This window comes from Carassius auratus, chromosome 5 (genome assembly GCF_003368295.1).
Source record: "Carassius auratus strain Wakin chromosome 5, ASM336829v1, whole genome shotgun sequence".
NCBI lineage: Eukaryota > Metazoa > Chordata > Actinopteri > Cypriniformes > Cyprinidae > Carassius > Carassius auratus.
Window position 1 is genome coordinate 13,755,008 of NC_039247.1, and position 20,481 is coordinate 13,775,488.

General features: G+C 37.4%; 2 protein-coding genes across 9 annotated transcripts in view; both read left to right on the forward strand.

Annotated features, from left to right (window-relative positions):
• LOC113076522 (sodium/calcium exchanger 2-like) overlaps window positions 1–15,768 on the forward strand; it is a 28,356-nt gene extending 12,588 nt beyond the window's left edge. Inside the window, exons 5-15 of one of the 3 annotated variants that reach the window (XM_026249218.1) lie at window positions 212–439; window positions 559–813; window positions 2,115–2,558; window positions 3,293–3,642; window positions 8,251–8,354; window positions 11,057–11,074; window positions 11,173–11,285; window positions 13,718–13,783; window positions 14,152–14,251; window positions 14,370–14,639; window positions 14,717–15,768. In XM_026249218.1, coding sequence (XP_026105003.1) covers window positions 212–439; window positions 559–813; window positions 2,115–2,558; window positions 3,293–3,642; window positions 8,251–8,354; window positions 11,057–11,074; window positions 11,173–11,285; window positions 13,718–13,783; window positions 14,152–14,251; window positions 14,370–14,639; window positions 14,717–15,093 — 2,325 coding nt within the window. In that variant the 3' untranslated portion in view covers window positions 15,094–15,768. The remainder of the gene's footprint in view (window positions 1–211; window positions 440–558; window positions 814–2,114; window positions 2,559–3,292; window positions 3,643–8,250; window positions 8,355–11,056; window positions 11,075–11,172; window positions 11,286–13,717; window positions 13,784–14,151; window positions 14,252–14,369; window positions 14,640–14,716) is intronic. The other 2 variants (XM_026249232.1, XM_026249226.1) reach the window with 2 other exon arrangements.
• Window positions 15,769–16,523: 755 nt separating this feature from the next.
• srsf7a (serine and arginine rich splicing factor 7a) lies at window positions 16,524–19,982 on the forward strand. 6 transcript variants are annotated; one of them, XM_026249264.1, is made up of 9 exons: window positions 16,525–16,624; window positions 16,731–16,819; window positions 17,894–18,118; window positions 18,457–18,636; window positions 18,717–18,785; window positions 18,885–18,923; window positions 19,118–19,237; window positions 19,341–19,439; window positions 19,521–19,982. In XM_026249264.1, the coding sequence occupies exons 3-9, from the start codon at window positions 17,901–17,903 to the stop codon at window positions 19,570–19,572; spliced, it is 777 nt and encodes a 258-aa protein (XP_026105049.1). In that variant the 5' UTR covers window positions 16,525–16,624; window positions 16,731–16,819; window positions 17,894–17,900; the 3' UTR covers window positions 19,573–19,982. The 6 variants fall into 6 exon arrangements, with proteins under 6 accessions (XP_026105077.1, XP_026105049.1, XP_026105065.1 ...); XM_026249280.1 differs by having other exon boundaries at window positions 16,548–16,645; XM_026249273.1 differs by having other exon boundaries at window positions 16,554–16,651.
• Window positions 19,983–20,481: the final 499 nt, after the last annotated feature.

Here is a 20,481-nt window from a genome sequence, read left to right on the forward strand (position 1 = left end):
ATTTATACTATAGTCGCACTGGTGGTGACGTCATGGGCTGTCGCTGGCCAACAAGTCGTTGGTGTTTTTTTTAACGTATGCTTCAGACACAGGTTATGAAAAGACGTTCCCCATAGCAACCCCTAGAGGATGCAGTTTCTTGTTCCCTACTCAGGGAACCATGGTTGCATACGTAACCTGAGACGTTTCCTGGTCTGTCTGTGTGTGACAGGTGTGTGGACATGGCTTTGAGTCAGGAGAACTGGGTCCCGGCACCATAGTCGGCAGTGCTGCATTTAACATGTTTGTGATAATCGGAGTGTGTGTGTGGGTGATACCTGATGGAGAGGTGAGGAAGATTAAACATCTCAGAGTCTTCTTTATTACTGCATTCTGGAGCATCTTCGCTTATATCTGGCTCTACCTCATCATTGCAGTCATAAGCCCTGGCATTGTACAGGTGTGTGTCTGTAAGCAGAACATGTATATAAAATGTGGATGTAGATATTTACAGTATATTTGTGTGTGTTGGTAAATGTCTAGCCTAATTTAATTAACGTCTTTTATTTTGTGTGTGAGGTCTGGGAGGCTCTGGTCACTCTTTTCTACTTTCCTGTGTGTGTGATGATGGCCTGGATTGCTGACCGGCGCCTGCTCTTTTACAAGTACTTGCACAAGCGTTACCGTGCCAATAAACATCATGGTATCATTGTGGAGATGGAGGGTGACCTAGCACCCAGGGGCATTGATGTCATCATGGGAGAAAAATATCAAAACCACACCACTAGTGTCAATATGGAGAAAATCAAAGAACCCGAACAGGATAGAGAAGAGGTGAGAGAGCAAATCAGAGAGAAAAAAAACCCTTAATAAGTTTCTTCTATGAGTGAAATTGTGGTGAATGTGTTTGTATTCCAGTGGATTCCAGGTGCTTCAGGGATTCTGGTCAAATATCTTTGTATAATGATTTTTTTTTAAAGGATTCATACTTTTTCTTTAACTGGCAAAACAGAACATTTAATTTACAGATAATTAAGGCCCTGTGTCCACCAAAGCATTTTTAGCTAGCTGAAAACACCAGGCACTCTGCTGAAAACACCAAGCTGGGAGCATTTGAGAGCACTCCTGAAATTAAGTTCAAATAAAAACAAAACAAAAAACACTATTTCAATGTGTCTCACCGCCAGGATTTAACCCTTCAACCCCATGAAATGTCAAATATCTACTCCACTTTTAATCTGTATTTTAATACAATTTTAATTTTAATTTTTTCATAAACTACCACCTTCCCCATGATTTGCAAATTTATATATTTGATTGTTTCCCTGGCGACCAATATATATACATATATATACAATATATATACAATATATATACATATATAAATATATATACATTGTGACCGTTATATATTTTTATTCAAAAAAAAAATTGGTCAGTAAGATGTTTTTTATTTGAAATAATAATTATTTTTTAAATTTGATTTAGTCATTTAGCAGAAGCTTTTATCCAAAGCAACTTACAAATGAGGAATTAATTAGTAATTAAGTTCAGCAAGGATGCATTAAATTGATCAAACGTAACAGTAAAACTATTCATAATATATATTTCTAATAAATGCTGCTCTTTTGAACTTTCTATTCATCAAAGAATCCTGAAAAAGTATATAACAATTTCCACAAAAATATTAAGGAGCACAGCTGTTTTCAACATTAAAAATAATAAGAAATGTTTCTGGAGCACTAAATTATTTTTTGGAATCATGGGATCATGTGAATGTTGCTAAAAAAACTGCTTTGTCTTCACAGGAATACGTTACATTTTAAAATCTAATGAAATAGAAACCAATTATTTAAAATTGGAACAATATTTAACATTATTACTGATTTTTTATTGCATTTTTGATCAAATAAATGCATCCTTGATAAGCATAAGAGACTTTCTATATAGTCATTTTTAGAATAGTTATAGTAGGAATAGTTACATAGTAAGTGGGATAATGTACAGTCAGATTGTAATTATTGCAAAATAAACAGGTTGATACAAACCAATAAATACAGACCGGATGTAATTTCTCACATGTGAAGATGCTGAAAAAGATTTTTTGAGATTATCATGTCTGTCTGTGGTTATAGGTGATCCGCATGCTTAAAGAACTGAGAGAGAAGCATCCAGATAAAGACCTGGATCAGCTGATTGAGATGGCAAACTACACCACCATGCAGAAACAGCATAAGAGCCGGGCCTTTTACCGGGTGCAGGCAACACGCATGATGATCGGTGCAGGCAACGTACTAAAGAAACATGCAGCAGCTGAACAGGCAAAACGAGCAGCTGGAGATTCAGCTGAGAATGACCTGGCCACCTGTTCTCACATCATTTTTGAGCAGGCACAGTATCAGTGCAGTGAGAACTGTGGGAGCATCAGTTTATGGGTCTGCTTACAGGGGGGAACCGGCACCAGAACCTTCCACGTCGATTACAGGACAGAGAATGGGTCAGCCAGTTCTGGGGAAGATTATGAGTATTGTGAGGGAACGATCGTATTTCAGCCTGGAGAGACACGCAAAGAAATAAAGGTGAAAGAAACACAAAGTGGTGATGTCTGATCCATGAACGGAATGTTCTTTTGAAATGCTTATTTTCAATTAATTAAATCAATACAGTCTGCAGAGTAAATCATTGTGTTATTTTGTTTGGTCATATTCGGTCAACTCACAACTCAGTCAGTTTGCACAAACACACAAATTTATACAATTCAAAACACCAATAAACAGAAAATGATGCTAAAATAACAATTTAACCAATTAACATGATGACTGATGATGAAAAAAAATCTAGCTAAAAGAAACAGCTTGGTAAATTAATAATTAAAATGTAGCATGTAAAAACCATATTAATTTTGTAATTAATACAAGGATTCATTAAATTGGTCAGTAGTGAAAGTCAAGACTTTTATAATATTAAATAAGTATATTTAAATTAAAGGCTGTTCTTCTGAACATGAAATATTAAGGAGCACAACTTAATAATATGAAATGTATATTGTGCATCATGATTAATGGATTAATGGCTGCTAAAAATTTGGATTTGTGTTCACAGGAATAAATTACATTTTAAAATATATGAAAATAGGAAACAGTTATTTAAAGTTATAATAATATTTTAGAATATTACTGTTTTCGAAAAAATACATGCTGCCTTGAAGTAAATAAGAGACCTTATTCAAAAACATTTACAAAACTTTGAATGGTACTGTATGTTTTTAAGTTAAATATGATTGTTTTATGACCTATACAAATATTTTTTATAGGTGGGCATTATTGATGATGATGTGTTTGAGGAAGATGAACACTTCTTTGTGCGTCTCTCAAACCTGAGAGAGTGTGAGGACGGGAAAAACACTGATGGTGCCCGACTGGTTGAACCCTTCGTAACCACCATAACTATTTTGGATGATGACCATGCAGGAGTTTTCGCGTTTAGTCAGCGGGAGCTCTGCGTGGGTGAATGTTCAGGTGTAGTAGAGGTGCCTGTGAACCGGACATCAGGTGTGCGTGGGACTGTGATGATTCCATATCACACAGAGGATGGTTCTGCGCGTCAAGGTGTTGACTATGAACACACACAAGGAGAGCTAGAATTTACAAATGAGCAGACTAGGTAAAAGTTCATACTAAAGTCTTCATTTCCAAATTTTACCTTTACACACCAAATGTGAGCATGCTCTGTTTACTTCTTGGATATACACAAATTCCTGGCAAATTCACATAAAATTTTAATTCATGTAAAAATTATTATAAATTATATGTGTACAAAATGTATTGTATATACTCTTTAATGCATGAGTGCATGTGTGTTTTATTGATTGTGAAGTATTTTGGTAAATATCTCAATGAGCAGTGTGACTGTAGCACCTGTAATTATGGGCTATTGTGGACCATTGCATCACTTCACTAACACATGTATACATTATACATTTATGATGTATAAGGTACTGTAAGTTAGCATTAATGTTCAAAAAGTTTTGTGTACATAACTTATGCTCACCAAGACTGCATGTATTTTACAGTAAACTTTAGACAGTAAAACAGTAATATTGTGAAATTATTAAAATTTGAAATGTCTCCGTTACGATTATAACCCTGGTTCCCTGAAGGAGGGAAAGGAGACGTCACATTGGTCACTGACGAATCTCACTTAGAGAGACCAATCTACTTCGAGTGTAAGCTAAATGAGCCAATGCACAATGGCATGCCATTATTGCATCCAGCTGCCACTGATCACAGTGTGAGCATAAAAAGGTACCAGGTGCAACACATACCAGGTTTTTTCTGAGGAGCCAAGCCAGTGAGCCAGCCACTCAGTGGTGGTACAGCAGCCGTGGTGACATGACATGATGTCTCCGCTCCCTCCTTCAGGGAACGAGGGTTACACACATAACCCAGACATTCCCTTTCAGTCAGTCACTCTTGACGTCATGTCAGTGACTGACGAATTGGGATCCCTACCAAAGCGCCATGGGTGCTGCCCCTTCCAGTGTCCTGTGCGAGACACCTGCCCCCTTTTTGGTGTAGGGCAGGGCTCACAACAAGAAGACCAGTCACTGTTGTCATAACACTACCCACTCAGCGAGATTGGATAACACTGGGAAAACGTACCAGTTCCACTTGGAACAGTAATGTTGTGGAAGCCCCATCGTTCCTGAAGGAGCTTTTGGAAGCATTTACATGAACGTCCGTTAAGGTGCATATCTAAGAATAGAGGTGATTGTAACCCTCTTGGAAATGGCAGAAGTCTGCAGGGGAAACACATGCTCTAAGGCAATACCGTGGACTTTACACATAAGAGATCCAATAAGATCTCACATATGGAATGCATCCTTCTACCAGTTCCCAAGGATTCATCGAGTGAAGGCCTGGTGCTGGACATTGCACCATGTCTGGCTGCCGAGGGGATGAGGAGCTCCATAGAGCTTACAGTATGGACACTCTGGAGCATTTTTAGCAAGCCCACACTGAACAGGGGCCTCAGTGCCTCTGCCCGTAACAATTTTGAAATTGGCCGATCATTTTTTAAATCATATGGATCCAGTCTTGTTTTTTAAAGATAAGGCTCAACAATAGCTTGCTTAAAGCAAATTGGTACGATACCATTCTGTAAACTACTATTAATAATGGATAAGATACTTGGGCTGACAAAATCAACACCTCACTTAAGAATGCACAAGTGCAATTGCATCTGTAGGACAGGAAGAACACTTTAAGTGAAGCATAGCATCTCTAACATCAGAGTGTGACACCAGTTCAAACTGACTAAAAGTATCTGCTCCAGTTATTTCTATTAGCACTGGGTCAGTAGCCATAGATAAACAGCTTGCTCTTATTCCATTTTTATAACAAAAAACTTTCAATATGAATCGCATGTTGCAGATGATAAGGCAAACCTAGGTTTTGTATTCGAACAGAACAGTCTATTGATAACAGCAAAAAGTTTATGTGGTGGGTTACAAGCAATTATATCAGACAAGAAGCTTGCTTGGTAATATTTTAAGGCCTTTAGGAAATTTGTCAGAATTTTTCTTAGAATTTGCTTGGAAACTTGCAACCTATCTTTCCTCCACCTCCTTTCTGCTCTTTTACATTCCCGTCTTAGTGCACGAGTCTGTTCATTTAGCCAAGGTTGAGTGTTGGCTTTTCTTCCCTTCATTTTATGTTGCAGTGGAGTCCATGATGTTCATACAGACAGGATTAAAGGTTGTTATCAACTCATCTGGATCAACCGAGGGAGATGCAGACTCAATACATGGAATTTGTGGAGAGACATTAAAAGCATTTAGAAATTCTGAAGTTGTAAATGTGAATATACGGATATATACCGTAGATATAGGAGCAGAAGGACATACACTTGGGAGGTTCACATTAAATATACCGGACAATGATCAGAAAAACTATGTGACAAGATATTAAGATAACAAATTGAAATTCCCAAAGGCTGAACAAGATCAAGGGAATGGCCAAGTTCATGAGTGCTACTCATAACAGATTGAATCAAATTAAGAGTCCCAACATTTCTAAGAACTCAGCTACCATGGGTTTTCCTGGGCAGCAAACATACATTAAAATCATCCACAATTGATATTGAATCAGACAATAGTACAATGTTGCATAAAACTCTTTAATGAAGTTTTTGTGATACTTAGGTGCATTATAAACATTTTCAACAAAGCACTGGTTTCTTATAGTCCAACATTACTTGTGCTTCAAAACTCTTATAGTTCGTAAAAGGCAATAAACGGCATTTAAAACGTGAGTTAGTTAGTGAGTTTAGTGAGTTTAAAAAAAAAAAAAGTCATAAGCAGCCCCCCTGAGGAACCTGATGAACAGGTCATGCTTACCAACTGTCACCAAGAACCTCTGTGTCCCATCCAGGGATCTTGAGCCCTACTAATCATAAACACCAGGTGCGTTCGAAGAACCGAATTAGCCAGATCCTGACTAGCGAGATGATATCACCTGGGATGTGACATTTCATCTCGGATGTGTTAAGCGATGTATGAAGAACGGACCCCCGATCTGAACAATCGTTCAGTGTTTGTAAATTTTTTGGTTGCTGTTACATGACGTATTGGGGCCTGACTAGGGGCGATACGTTGGCTGATGACGTCATCGCTTCAGAAGATATATGTATTCACTGTCCACACGAAAACACAAGGGTGGCGTTTTCAAATTTATCCACTCTGGGACCCGGTTTCAGAAAAATATCCCTTCCACTCTTCCAAAACGCGTCTCCATGTGAATGGGGCCTTAGTTTACACTCGGAGTAGGTTGGTGTCTATAAGCGAGATCCCAATTCGTCTGTCACTGTCGTGGCCTTGGGAGTGACCATTTTAAAGGGAATTACAGTTTTGTATATTTGTAATTAACTACTGTGATGCCATAGATACATTTCATCTATTACTACATTGCTGTTTTAGTGTGCATTTCTTTTGTTTCATTGTTATCAATGTTTAAAGCAGTTGTGATGCTTAATATTTTGGTGGAAACCATGATGGACGTTTTTTCAAAGAACAGCATTTATTTGAAACAAAAATATTGGTAACAATTTAAAAAGTCTTTACTGACACTTTTTATACATTTAATGCATCCTTGTTGAATAAAATAATACATTTCTTTAAAAAAAAAATATTACTCAATTTTGAACGTTAGGCCTACTGTATGTCAGTTTCTATATCATATATGTTTTACAATCTGACTTAATGACATTTCAACATGCACAGTAAGCATTATGAGACTTTTAAAATTTAATAAATAAAAAAATGCAATTCTCTGAAATCCTATACTGAGCTGTAATTTTATAATAACCTCATATTAAACCTCATTACATAGCCATCACTCAGTCACTTTTCATTTGCACCACTAGAGGTTTCTTCTACCCCAGTAATAAGGTATCACAAGTTGCATAGACCTATTTTAGTCACCTTTAATGCTGTTTTACTGTAATCCCTGGCTAATACTTTCAGACCCCAACATGTTTGTGTACCACAATGTTTATAGGATGTTCTCTAGTCTTCAGTGTGGACTGCTGTGTTTTGAACTTTGGACTGTTGGTTTGATGTGTGCTCTGATGGATTCTACTCAGGCTTCAAAGTTACTGTCAGTTTCAATAAGCTAATAATGGCTTCTGAGTAGCAAAGATTGTTTTTGTTTTTTAGTTAAAATTAATTTCAACCCAGGACTTATTCTGGGCTGAAAGGTTACATTAAGTAATTTTACATTGATAGGTAATTTCACCTGTCTCTATATTCTCATACAAATTCTGTTCTAGTTCTTCAGTTCATTTAGGTTCTGTTTATTAATTCAGTATGTGATTGTGAAATCTGATGAGGTGAAATCAGTGCTGTCAAGTGTACAGTGAAGCTTCAGAGAGCACATGACAAAAAAGGCCACACACCACGCACATTCACAGTCAAAGGCCACACACACATGCATTATGGAAACTGAATAAATATACCTTTATTGTTAAAACAAATTAAATGAATCTTAAATGCTCAAAGCAGCAGTAGTTTGTGGAAAAGAAAGCATGTACACAACTGAACACTCGTCTCAGTTCATCTGTGTGTGGGTTAATTATTTATGCACTGTGTTAAAGTATTTATGTAGGCCTAACTCTGATGTGATTTAAATGCTGAGGTCTCCTTTAATATTTTAGAGGTAAAACCAAAAGGAAATGATTATTTGTCCTTTGCTCTTTGTTTGTGTGTGTCTGCAGGAAGGCACTACAGGTGCACATCATAAACATGCAGGAATATGAGAAGCAAGAACATTTCTACATTGTCCTTGAAGAACCCAAATGGCTCAAGAGAGGCATCTCAGGTCTGTCTGTGTGTGTGTGTGTGTGTGTGTGTGTGTGTGTGTGTGTGTTACTATTCTTTTTAATCAATATAGATGTTAGAGTATTTACATTTTTCTCCGTGTTGAAGATTTCTATAAATGCTTGAGTATATTTTCATTTGTTAAGGCTACTGAGATTCCTGTAGCCTCCTGCTCCCATCTCTCTCTCTCTCTCTCTCACACACACACACACACACACAAACATTTCTATGAACGGTGCTCAGTTTCAGATCAATAACAACAGTGCAACAGGGAGACAAACTAGATATGCTTCACTCAGTAAATAGAACCAGCTCACTTACAGTCGTGGCCAAAAGTTTTGGCAGTGACATATCTTGCGTTTTGCAAAGTTTGCTGCTTCAGTATTTGTAGATTACTTTTACTTGCTTCTATGATATACTGAAAAACAATAATAAGCATATAAGTTTTAAAAGATTTTATTGGAAAAAATATATAAAGAGTCAATATTTACAGTCTTGACCATAGTTCTTCTTCATAACCTCAGCAAGTCGCTCTGGCATAGCTTCGGGGCCAAATCCTGACTGATGGCGATCCATTCTTGCTTTATTAGTTCTTGGAGTTGATCATGATTTTTGGGCTTCTGCTTGTCTACTCATCTTTTGAGGACTGAACACAGGTTCTTTATGGGATTGAGATCCGGGAGTTTCAATGTAATGATCTTTGAGCTGCTTCTTTATCGCTCTTGCTTTGTGACATGGAGCTCCATCATGGTGGAAAATGCACAGATTATTACCAAATTGCTCATGAATCGTTGGAAGAAGTCGCTCTTACAGGACGTTTTTGGGCAGAATCAGGAGAGAGCCCCCTCTCTTGGCTGAAAAGCAACCCCACACATGGATGGTCTCTGGATGCTCCACTGTTGGCTCAACACAGGACTCATGGTAGTCCTGGGACGTCCTGAAGACTTCTTCACAGCAGTCGAACCTCTCTCTCCCTGAAGTTCTTGATGATCCGGTAAATGATTAACTACACTAGCCTGCCACCGGCTGGCGAGATCTTCCAGTTGCAGGCGGGGGAGGAGTAAAGAGACGGCTGTCAGGTCGGACACTTTGTGCTTTCAGTTAAAGTTTCAGTTTTAGTGAAGCTGCGAAGCTTGTATATAAAAACAACAACAACAACAACACATTTCACCTCAAAGCACTGTATCATAGCTTGATTTATTTTGCCAAAAGTGATCTATGACGTTGGAAACTCCGTACGTCTGAAAACATTCAATCATTTACATGTAGTAGCCTACCCTAATTTCTCAGACGCTTTCATCCAAATCGATTTACAAATGAGGAAAAAACACATGACTGTTTGCAGTGTTGCCAGCTTTTCATAGCCCTTTAGCGACTCTTTTTTTCTTTTCTTTTTTTCAATCAAAAAAGCGCCAGCGGCAAATGTAGCAATTTCTTGGTCAAACCTTAGTTTCTGAGACTCACCGGTAGATGGGAGTGCAGCGCGCGCACACCTCTCTCTGCGAGCGGCATAGAGGAGCAGCACTTTAATTTAAAAGAGATAATATGACGCTTCTTACTCTATTGGACATGCAAATATAGCCGAAATCACAGCACAAACATTGCCTTTATCTTATGTGTATTTTATTTTGTTAGACGACGTTGTGATTATGTATCAGGATTTTATAATGGGCCACGTTTCAATTCGTTCGCATTTCATATTCGTCCCGTTGTCTGTAAACAGATAAACAGATAAATGTGAAGATAAAACAGTTCTATTGAAAATTTGGCTGCATTAAAATACAGTTTGTGAGCGCAGACGAAAACAAACGTAACAGTCATCGTCTATGTTACGCAATGACGCAATGCATATTAATAGGCCTACAATTCACCAAAAATCACACTATGTAAAGTAAATAACATGTAGTAACTATTGTAAATAGTAAACAGATCCAATATATATATATATATATACGCTTATAAATCATATAGAATGAGGTTTTTTTGAGAAAGTAAAAATGCACAAAGTTTCCTGTGAGGGTTAGGTGTAGGGTTGGTAAAGGGCCATAGAATATACAGTTTGTACAGAATAAAAACCATTACGCCTATGGGATGTCCCCAATTTTCACAAAAACAAACTTGTGTGTGTGTGTGTAGTGTAACTTATTTACAAAAACAAATTAAAAATAAAACATTAAATATGAGTTAATATAATAAATAAAGTGATATTTAAAAAAAAACACATTTATGACTATGTATCATTTTCACAAACTACGTATAAAGTACTTGCAAATTATGTTTATAAATGTATTAATTTATAAATGTATGTTTATTTTGGAAATGGATCTTTACTATCCTCAATCAGGCTTATTATTTTACATTTTATTCTCATTTTGACCACAAAGTATATGCTTTCTGCAAATTTAGTTTTATTATTTGTTTTATATATTATTCATATCAGAGTGGTGGTGGAAGTTTCAGTGTTGTAAAACAATCACACATCATGCCTTGTTATAGAGTGCACACAGACAGTATTACTTCGTTTTAACATGTATAGTTAGTATGTAACTATGTTGAAACCATTTCAACATTACTAAGTAATAATTATTCTTAAGCACCAAACCAGCATATTAGTGTGGTTTCTATACTGTAGATACAGTTTATTTATTATTCAGTTGACTGCTTCTTTCATTGATACATTTTTTACTTGTATGCTGCATATAGATCTGCTTTTGAATCAGGGTAAGATGATTCTACTAAGTCTGTACATTTCTTTTGCAGTATTTATGCAATTTTGTCTATAAATAATTACCCTTTTCTCTACCTCTTGTTTTCCCCAGCCACCCCTGGTCCGGAAGTGGAGGAGGCCAGACATATAGCAGAGAAAGGAAAGCCCATACTGGGAGAACACAGCAAGTTAGAGGTTATTATAGAGGAGAGCATGGCTTTCAAGGTACACACACAGGTCACATGTATACACTCAGGAACAAACTATGGCCTTAGGACGATATGGATTATTATTATTTTTCTTTGTTGTTTTCTCATATCACAGCTTAATTGTCTTGTAATCTCAACACAATAAAAGTTGTTCTCTTGTGATGTCTGACCCATTATCCACAAGCAGCAATAACTGTAGACTAACTAAATTAAATAACAAAATACACAAACATCAAGTTACTTCTGTTTCTAAGTAAATAAAGCAGTAATGATGTCATCAAATCAGAAGCTGTCCTACATGTGATGGTCAGATGGTCAGCCTATCCTACAGGACTGATGAATATAAACAAATGATGAAATATAATTTTTATTTCAAATGTTTAAGGAAAATAAAGTGGGTTGAATAAAAGGAGCTAGAATAGTTATCTTCTACGTACTTTATATCTGAAGGCACACCGTGATGTTGAATGCTATGTTGTTAGACAGCTCTTAATTATGTTAAAAATAATTAATAACACAAATAAAAATGTTTAGCATACTGTCTCTGAAAAGAAAAAAATTGCACTGGTTGATTAGACTATATTTATTCAGTTTTTGTATTGACTTTATTTCTTCTTTAAGTGAAGCAAACGTTTTGTTGAAATATCCATAAGTCAAAAAGTTTTGATAATGGGAAAACAACTTTTGTTATGTCAGGATCAAATGAAAAAAAAGGAAGAAAGAAAGATAAATAATAATACTCCATGGCCTCTTAGGGCTTTTGCAACTAGGGATATGCCGGTAATCAATTTTCATGTTGCGGTTAATTGCGCGTGTTTTTATCACAATATATGGTATTATCACAGTATTGAAATGTAGTTTCAAATAAGTGGTCATAATACAGTATAACAGGTTTAATAACTTTTTTCTTAGAACAAAAATAACAACATTTAAATACAATAAAGCAATACAGAAAAATATATAAAGTTAAAAGTTTTATACAGATTAAAGTGCAAAAGAACTATAAAGACCAATAGGTACCACTTTACAATAAGACCTCATTAGTTAACATTAGTTAAATGGGGGGTGAAATGCTCGTTTTCACTCAATATCCTGTTAATCTTGAGTACCTACAGAGTAGTACTGCATCCTTTATAACTCCAAAAAGTCTGTAGTTTTATTATATTCATAAGAGAAAGATAGTCTGTACCGATTTTTCCCGGAAAAACACGACCGGCTGGAGGCGTGACGTGTGGGCGGAGCTAAAGAATCACGAGCGCCAGTAGGCTTTTGAGTTGAGAGCGTTTGGAAGCTGTGACACAGATCCAGAGGCTTAAATTTAACAAGAGCAGCATCAGCAAACGACGTCTCTATGTGGTATGTACTAAAACTGTATATATTTGCTTAGCGGTTTTGGAAAATGACTAAGTTCCACTTTATGTCGTCTTTTTTTTTTTTTTTTTTTTTTTAAGCTGTACATGTGGAAAGTGCAGTTTGATCCATCCACTGGTCCCTTAATGCTGTTTTTTTTTTGGTAATCTGTGCAAGGTTGTCTTGCCCTGGCAACCAAAAACACACTTCTGTGACATTTCGCGACGCTCTCGCTCTGATCAGTGAATGTCTGTTGTGCTCTCGTTGCTCTGCTATACGGGAGCGCACGCTCTTCCGGCAGACGTGCCCTTAGGACCCATATAAGGAAATTCCGCTCCATCTAACGTCACAGACCCATACTCGCAAAAACTGCGCGAAACTTGTGACAAACCAGAAGTTTGTTCCAAAAATACTCCTTCAAACGTACAACTTAATTTTTGAAACTTTGTCCATGTTTAGCATGGGAATCCAACTCCTTAACAGTGTAAAAAACTCAGTATGCATGAAATAGCATTTCACCCCCCCTTTAACGCATTGACATTCACAATGAGCAATAGCTATTTGCTATAGACGTTATTAATCTTTGTTAAAAAATTCAAAAAAAATTCAAGTTTTAGTTCATGTCAGCTCATTTAATAACACATTTGCAACGTTTGATTTTAACAACTAATTAATTATATCGGTATACCTAAGATAAATGAATGTTCAGAAGAATTTTTCATTGCAGTTTATGTTAACTAATGAATTAACTAATGTTAACTAATGAAGCCCTAATGTAAAGTGTGAACAAACAATAAAGAATTAAAACACTTTCAAACAATATCTTAGGCATGTTGTAGTCCAGATTAAAATATATAAAAAAAAAAAAAAGGATAGTGGTGGGAAGTTTTCTTAAAATGCATTCCAAATGATTAATCATTTGTAATATATAATTATTCATGGTATTTAGGAGTGCCCATAATATTTATTAAGGTGATATATCGCTTTACTGAATACCGGCACATGTCTATTTGTAACATACACATTATCTGAGTTCCCAATTTAGTCTGTCTCATGCAGGCAGAAACTGTATAAGCTGTGATTCCTTCCCTTTCATAGGTTCGACAGGGAATGGCCCCTAATGGAGTCTTAGATGCGGTAGTAGACCACTTGCCTCAGTGTGAAGTGTGTGTTAGGATTGCCCTAAACCTCAGCCTTTAAATAATCTCTGACTGAATCAAACCCAAATGCATGCAGATTGAACTTAAATCTCATTTCCTTATCACAAATCTCAACTTTCTGTTTTCATTTGTTTATAATTTGAAAGCTTTAAAACTAAAGCTTCACACACAACCTACATTAACCTATGATTTTTCAATTAAACAAAATGTTAATGCACTGTGCAAATTATTCAAGAATACTGTCAATATTACAAACAGGATTTTTTTTTGTGTGCCAACTTCTACAGAGTGATTGATCAGTTTGATTGAGTGGTGTTTAATGGACATATTTCTCAATCACTGAGCTCCACTGTGGTGTACATATGTGTTTAGAATACAGTAGACCGCCTATTGAAGGATACCAATCTTGCTGACGTAATTGGCACACACTCCTGGAGAGAACAGTTCATTGAGGCGGTAACAGTGAGTGCAGGTAGAATCAAATCATTTCAGTGTTTATGCATGTTTCTATATATGTAAAATGATTTATGCTGTGTTTGTGTGCGTATTGTTTCAGGTGATGATTTCTTTCCTTCTCTCATTCCTTTCAGGAGAAGGTGATGAGGAAGGAGGGGAGCCACAGCAACCATCGTGCTGTGATTATTTCATGCACGCAGTTACAGTGTTCTGGAAGATTCTGTTTGCATTCATTCCACCCACAGAATACTGGAATGGTTGGGTTTGCTTTGTTGTGTCCATTCTGGCCATTGGGCTGCTAACCGCCGTCATTGGAGATTTGGCATCTCATTTCGGCTGCACGGTGGGCCTCCGTGACACAGTCACTGCTGTAGTGTTTGTTGCCTTAGGAACCTCCATACCAGGTAAATCTGTATCATAGCTTGAGTGTCTGATTATATGACAAAAGCGACCAACTTTCCTCTCCGCTTCCTCTTTTCAGATACATTTGCAAGTAAGGTCGCTGCTACACAGGATCAGTATGCAGATGCTTCGGTTGGAAATGTAACTGGTAGCAACTCTGTTAATGTTTTCCTGGGGATTGGTCTGGCCTGGTCCATTTCAGCCATTTACTGGGAGGTCAAAGGTCAGGTGTTTCACGTAGAGCCTGGCTCACTTGCATTCTCTGTCACACTCTTCACCATCTTCGCCTTCATCAACATCGGTGTGCTCATGCTACGACGGCGGCCATCGGTGGGCGGAGAGCTGGGCGGGCCCAAAAGGATAAAGGTTCTGACTTCACTGTTGTTCCTCAGTTTGTGGTTTCTCTACATCACATTCTCCAGCCTAGAGGCCTACTGTCACATCACCGGCTTCTGAGGACAGACAGAGAAAGACAAAACAATCATACTCAAACACAGATAAACAAACACTAACACTAATGGCATTCAAATTAAATGAGAGAAAATGCACAGTGTATTGTATATTCCATGGTAATATGTACATAAAGTAGATATCACATTCTGTATAAACAAATGTACCTGAAATGACTGCACTGCTATAAAGCTGTTGTTTGGCTTCAAAGCACATTAGAGGTATTATGAACTTTTGACACCACCAGACCCTCAGCGTCATGGAGGACTTTAAACAAACTGCAAGATGTAGCACTTTTTTTGACAGAAATCTGATGTCATTTTATATGCTGTCTCATGACCAGTAACTGATGTTTCTGTGAAGAGATGCTATCCCTCTCTCTCTCTGAGAGAAAATGCACTTATGTCACTTCATAGAAATGACCAAAAACTCTTTGACAAGTGAAAGTGATCTTCTATTGGTAGTTTCACTTAAGGATCATGTCAGTATGGGACCTACCTGGTAAAGCTGATCAAATAAATTAAGTATGTGATAATTATCATTATCATGATAATTCACATTCACATATTCACCCAGATAATGAGTCTATGTTGTAGTCTGTCACCTCATCGATTTACACAAATGTATAATTTCAGAAGTTAAATTTAAGTAAAACCATTAATAAATTGAGATATATGTTCATATTGTGCTCTTGGTATTCTGATTGGAACATGTTGCTTTTAGAAAAAAAAAAATTAATTACAGTTACCATTATTTTGCTGTAATATAGTAAATATCCCAGCACAACATTCTCAAGAGCCATTTGTTGAATCGTTCTCTTTCATTTATAATTCCATTCAGTAACGTATATCCCTTTTGTTATAGACTTTCTACTTTTTATAAACAGTAAACAGCAACAATGTACACTTTGAACAATTTTCGAGGTGTTGTAAATGCTTTAGTTACTTTTCCATTGGAGGATGCAAGAATTATGAATATTGTAAAATTAATACTAACTACACATAATAATGTGGGAATTATATCAAAACCACTGATCTATATATATGACTATATAGGCCTACATATGACTATGTTCTATATTATAGATCAGTGATCAAAACTCAAGCGGCTCACAAAAAAAAAAAAAATGTTATATATATATATATATAGATGACCTTTTTGTTATTTGTGAGTGAGACGCTTTTACACGATTCCTGTTTTTAATAAATCGGTTAAGTGAGAGATTCAACGGCTTAATGTTGCATCCTGCAGAAATTGTCTTAAATCAATGAATGAATCTGGTAAGTTAGCTGAGCTCAGCTGATTCAAAATATACGAACTACTGGAATGAATGAAAATACCCGCCACAAAAAAAAAAAACATTAGACAGTAGAAAACGCGCCTTTAGTTTGAGTTACATCAGTGAGAGCCTATCATGTTCAAGCATTAAAGACACCGCCCCTTCTTGAAAGAGAAGTCGACGAGGCCGCGCACGCTCAGCTGGTGACGGGTGATGCTTCCGGGCCAAGAGCGTGAGGAGTATGAGATAAGAGAAGAAGTGAGAGCGCTATTCTGATTTGTATGCGTACGTTTTTAATCGGTTAGAGGTAGTAGCGATTATCAGATATCTGTCTGCTTGTATTTATTAGCTGTTTATCCTGCAGGCCAAGGTTTGTTTGAAGCGCCTTTAATCAACCGGAAGAAGAAGACGTCCACGCGCCCTCACACGGAACCGAGGACGTCGAGTTACTCCGTAAGTCCGCGTGCAGCAGACGGTGTTGTTTATTGTGTATTATCGAAAGTCGTTTCTCGTCGCATGTGTTTATAAACCTTGTACGAGAGCTCGGGAGTTTACTGGTTGTGTCAGTTGATGGATCGGTGTGTTTCGGTAGGTGTGTCGTTTGATTCAAAAACGTGCCAAACAAAGAGCGGCCTGCGTTTCTGGCGCACTTATTAATGGCGTTAATCTTGTTTACAGGCAAACCGCTTGCTACATTCTCAGGCGTTTCGTGCTTCTCAGCCCTAGTCGCGGTGTCCGGTGTGGATTTGATTGTTTGAGTCTTGTTAACTTGGGCTGTGTTGATAAACACGATTGAACAGTCCATCATGGCCGTTGCTCGACAGTTGAGGAGACTGGTGTTACAGAGGAAAGCGAAACTAAAACATAATGCTCGAGATAAATCATGTGTTAACTCTTTATAGTAATGTTCTAACATATCTCATATCTTCAGTTTTGACCGATTTGGAAATATCCACGTGATAAGGGTAGCGATGTTTTTATCCCACACGTTTTTGTACTTCCATTCGCGCTGATTTATCAACACGACATTATTATATTTATAGGATGAGAAACTCTATTTTACGACCGGTAACGTTATGATTAACCTTAACCGAGCCAGGGACACTGAGTAATCCTATATAGAGTGCAACTTAATTGCATTATATAATGCCTAATGTTCAGCCAAAAATAAAAGCTGTCATTTACTCAGCCTCATGTTATTTTGCAGAACTATACAAGTTTGAAGAATCTTGCTATTAAATTTTGGTCACCATTGACTTTCATTGTATTACACACACACGCATACAAAAAAAAAATACATCTTTTGGTGGATTGTCCCTTAGACAGGTTGTAAGATATTTTGTAATTAGAAATGTATTTTCTGGTATCTCCACTGACCTCCTGAGACCCCCAGTGGTCCTTAAATCCCTGTTTAAAATCTGATTTGTAATTTGAGTATTTGTGGAATCGGTTATTGTGCATCATAAATGCACAATAATAAAAAAAAAAAATTTTTATATACTTTCTTTACCTTTGTCCATACTACAGGTGCAAGATGTCTTACTCCTCTCGAAGTTCCTCTCGTGCCACGGACTGTAAGGTCTATGTCGGTGACCTTGGCAATGGTGCAGCCAAAGGTGAGCTGGAACGAGCCTTCAGTTACTACGGACCGTTGCGGAGTGTGTGGGTTGCCCGGAACCCTCCAGGTTTCGCCTTCGTAGAGTATGAGGATGCCAGAGATGCAGAGGATGCCGTAAAGGGGATGGATGGAAAGTGAGTCTACTTGAGTTCTACCTGCCTACATTTGCCATGATGCTACTGCAGCACATTTAACCCCCTGACCTCTTCAGGGAGCTAAGACCCGCAGGGGTGAGTGTCGGCGGTTTATCACTGTTCTTTTTCCGCTCACAAAGGCCCCAACTTATGTGGTATTATCCTGCAAGCAGAATAATTGTAATTTGTTTGAGTTAATTTGTTATTTGTAGTTTATCTGAAGTTAACCTGAATCTATGTAAAGTGTGTGGCCCTGAAAAATACAAGAGGGGACTCGTATGAGTGCACCTTTGTTTGGCATAGAGAAACGAATAACCTTCTGATCTATAAAATCCTAGGGTGCTTTGTGGAGCCCGCGTGAGAGTTGAGATGTCTAATGGTATGTCCAGAAAGTCCCGTTATGGCCGTCCCAGCCGCAGACAGTTTGACCCCAATGACCGCTGTTATCAGTGTGGGGAGTCTGGTCATTATGCCTACGACTGTTATCGTTTCAGCAAGAGGCGTAGTCGACGCAGCAGGTAGTTTTAATCAACTTTTTTTGTGTTTCTAACTGACCCTGTTGTATTACTTTATAATCTTTTGTTTTGTTTCTTTTTAGGTCAACATCCCGCTCTCGGTCCAGATCTCGTGGCCGGCGCTACCGTTCTCGTAGCCGTAGCAATGAAAGGCAAGTCCTCGCACTGTTCCCGCTGTTTGGAAAGATTTACAGTCTAGATCTGCCAAACTGATTTCATTTATTTTCTTTTATTTTTTATCTCTTTCTCAGAAGGTACCGTTCACCTTCATACTCAAAACGCAAAAGCAGGTATGCTGTGTTATTTATCCACAGTCCTGTTTCTACCAACTCTTAATTCCAATATTTCTACTTGCTGCTTTGATGTGCCAGAGCACTTTTGTAGAAGCAGTCTTTCTGTAGGACCCTTTGGCTTTCTAAATTTTGTCTTTGATTTCTGGGCTGTATTTTTTTTTTTCTTCTTAAACTTCACCTTTGTGTTGAAGGTCAGGTTCTCCGGGCCGCTCTAGATCCAGAACCCCTGTGCGGCGCTCACGTTCACCTGTACGCAGGTCGAAAAGCCCTGTCCGAAGGTCCAGATCCAGAACACCTGTCCGTAGAGTCAGGTACTCAGTTTACTCATGCTAATTTATTTCAGTTTTACATGTGTGAAATGAGATGTACTGGTGTTGTACTTGCCTTCTGAATTGTTTGTTTTTGTATTTGTAGTCGCTCTCGCTCCCGTTCACGATCTGGTTCTAGACAGAGGGAACGTAGTGTGTCCAGATCTCGCTCTCGGTCTCGTTCGGTCAGTCACAAAAAAGACGGGTAAATTAATATTTACACAATAGCACATTTCAGTTGTGTCATTCTTGTAGAAAATGAGCAGACGCTGACACTTTGTTTCAGTCATTCCAGGTCTGCCAGCCCAAGGAGAAGTCCAACACCGGATGCTGACTGATCTGAATACTGATGCTTCACCCCCATTCCCCACCTTTGCCTCAGGGCTAAAATACATTTTATCTCCCCATGATTTCAGTACTGGTTCTTCTGTAGCTACATGGCTATTTTGTCTTCTATCTCCCCACATTTTAATTAAGGCTCTTTGTAAAAACATCCATCTCAAGCAGCTAATTTTATTTTTTTCTCCTTTTTACCTATCCCCTTCCAATTCAGACTTGTAAAAAAAAAAAAAACATTTTAAGAGCTCCATTGTTTTAATTTCTGTCTTGAGCCAGTTTCCTGTGGTCAGTGATTTGTGGGTAAGGTGGTGAATGAGCTGTTGTGATTTAGTCAGTGTATTATATGAGCTGAAGAGTATGCTGTGATTTATTTGTTTGTAGAGTGTTTTTTTTTTTTTTTTTTTTTTTTGCTTTGAAAATGGCAATGGTCTTTTTAATAAAGCTTTACAAACCCAACTGTTTCAGTGCAAAATGTTTAATCTGAGTTTTGATTTTTTATTCATTTGATTAATTTTATTAATATCGGGTATTTCTAGTCTAAATGGAAACATTTTTGAAATGTTCAACCAGCTGAATTGAATATACTTCCAGTATATTATACCAGCAGTTTGTATGGATTTGTAATTATATATAGTTAATGTTTACATGTCTTCCGTTGTTTGGTATTTTTACTTTGCTTGGTGTTAAGTTTCTGCAGTGGTGACACTTGGCATACAGAGTTGTAAAATTTAATCTAAACATTTTGTTAAATATTTTCAGCAAAATAATTTTATAGTTCTATCATTATTGTGACCATTGGGTGAAATTTTTTTTCATAACAGCCACCACTAGTTTGACATAATATCATATTGCCAACCAAAGACCATTTATGTAGAAGTGTAACGCTATTACGGGAAAAAATAAATTCT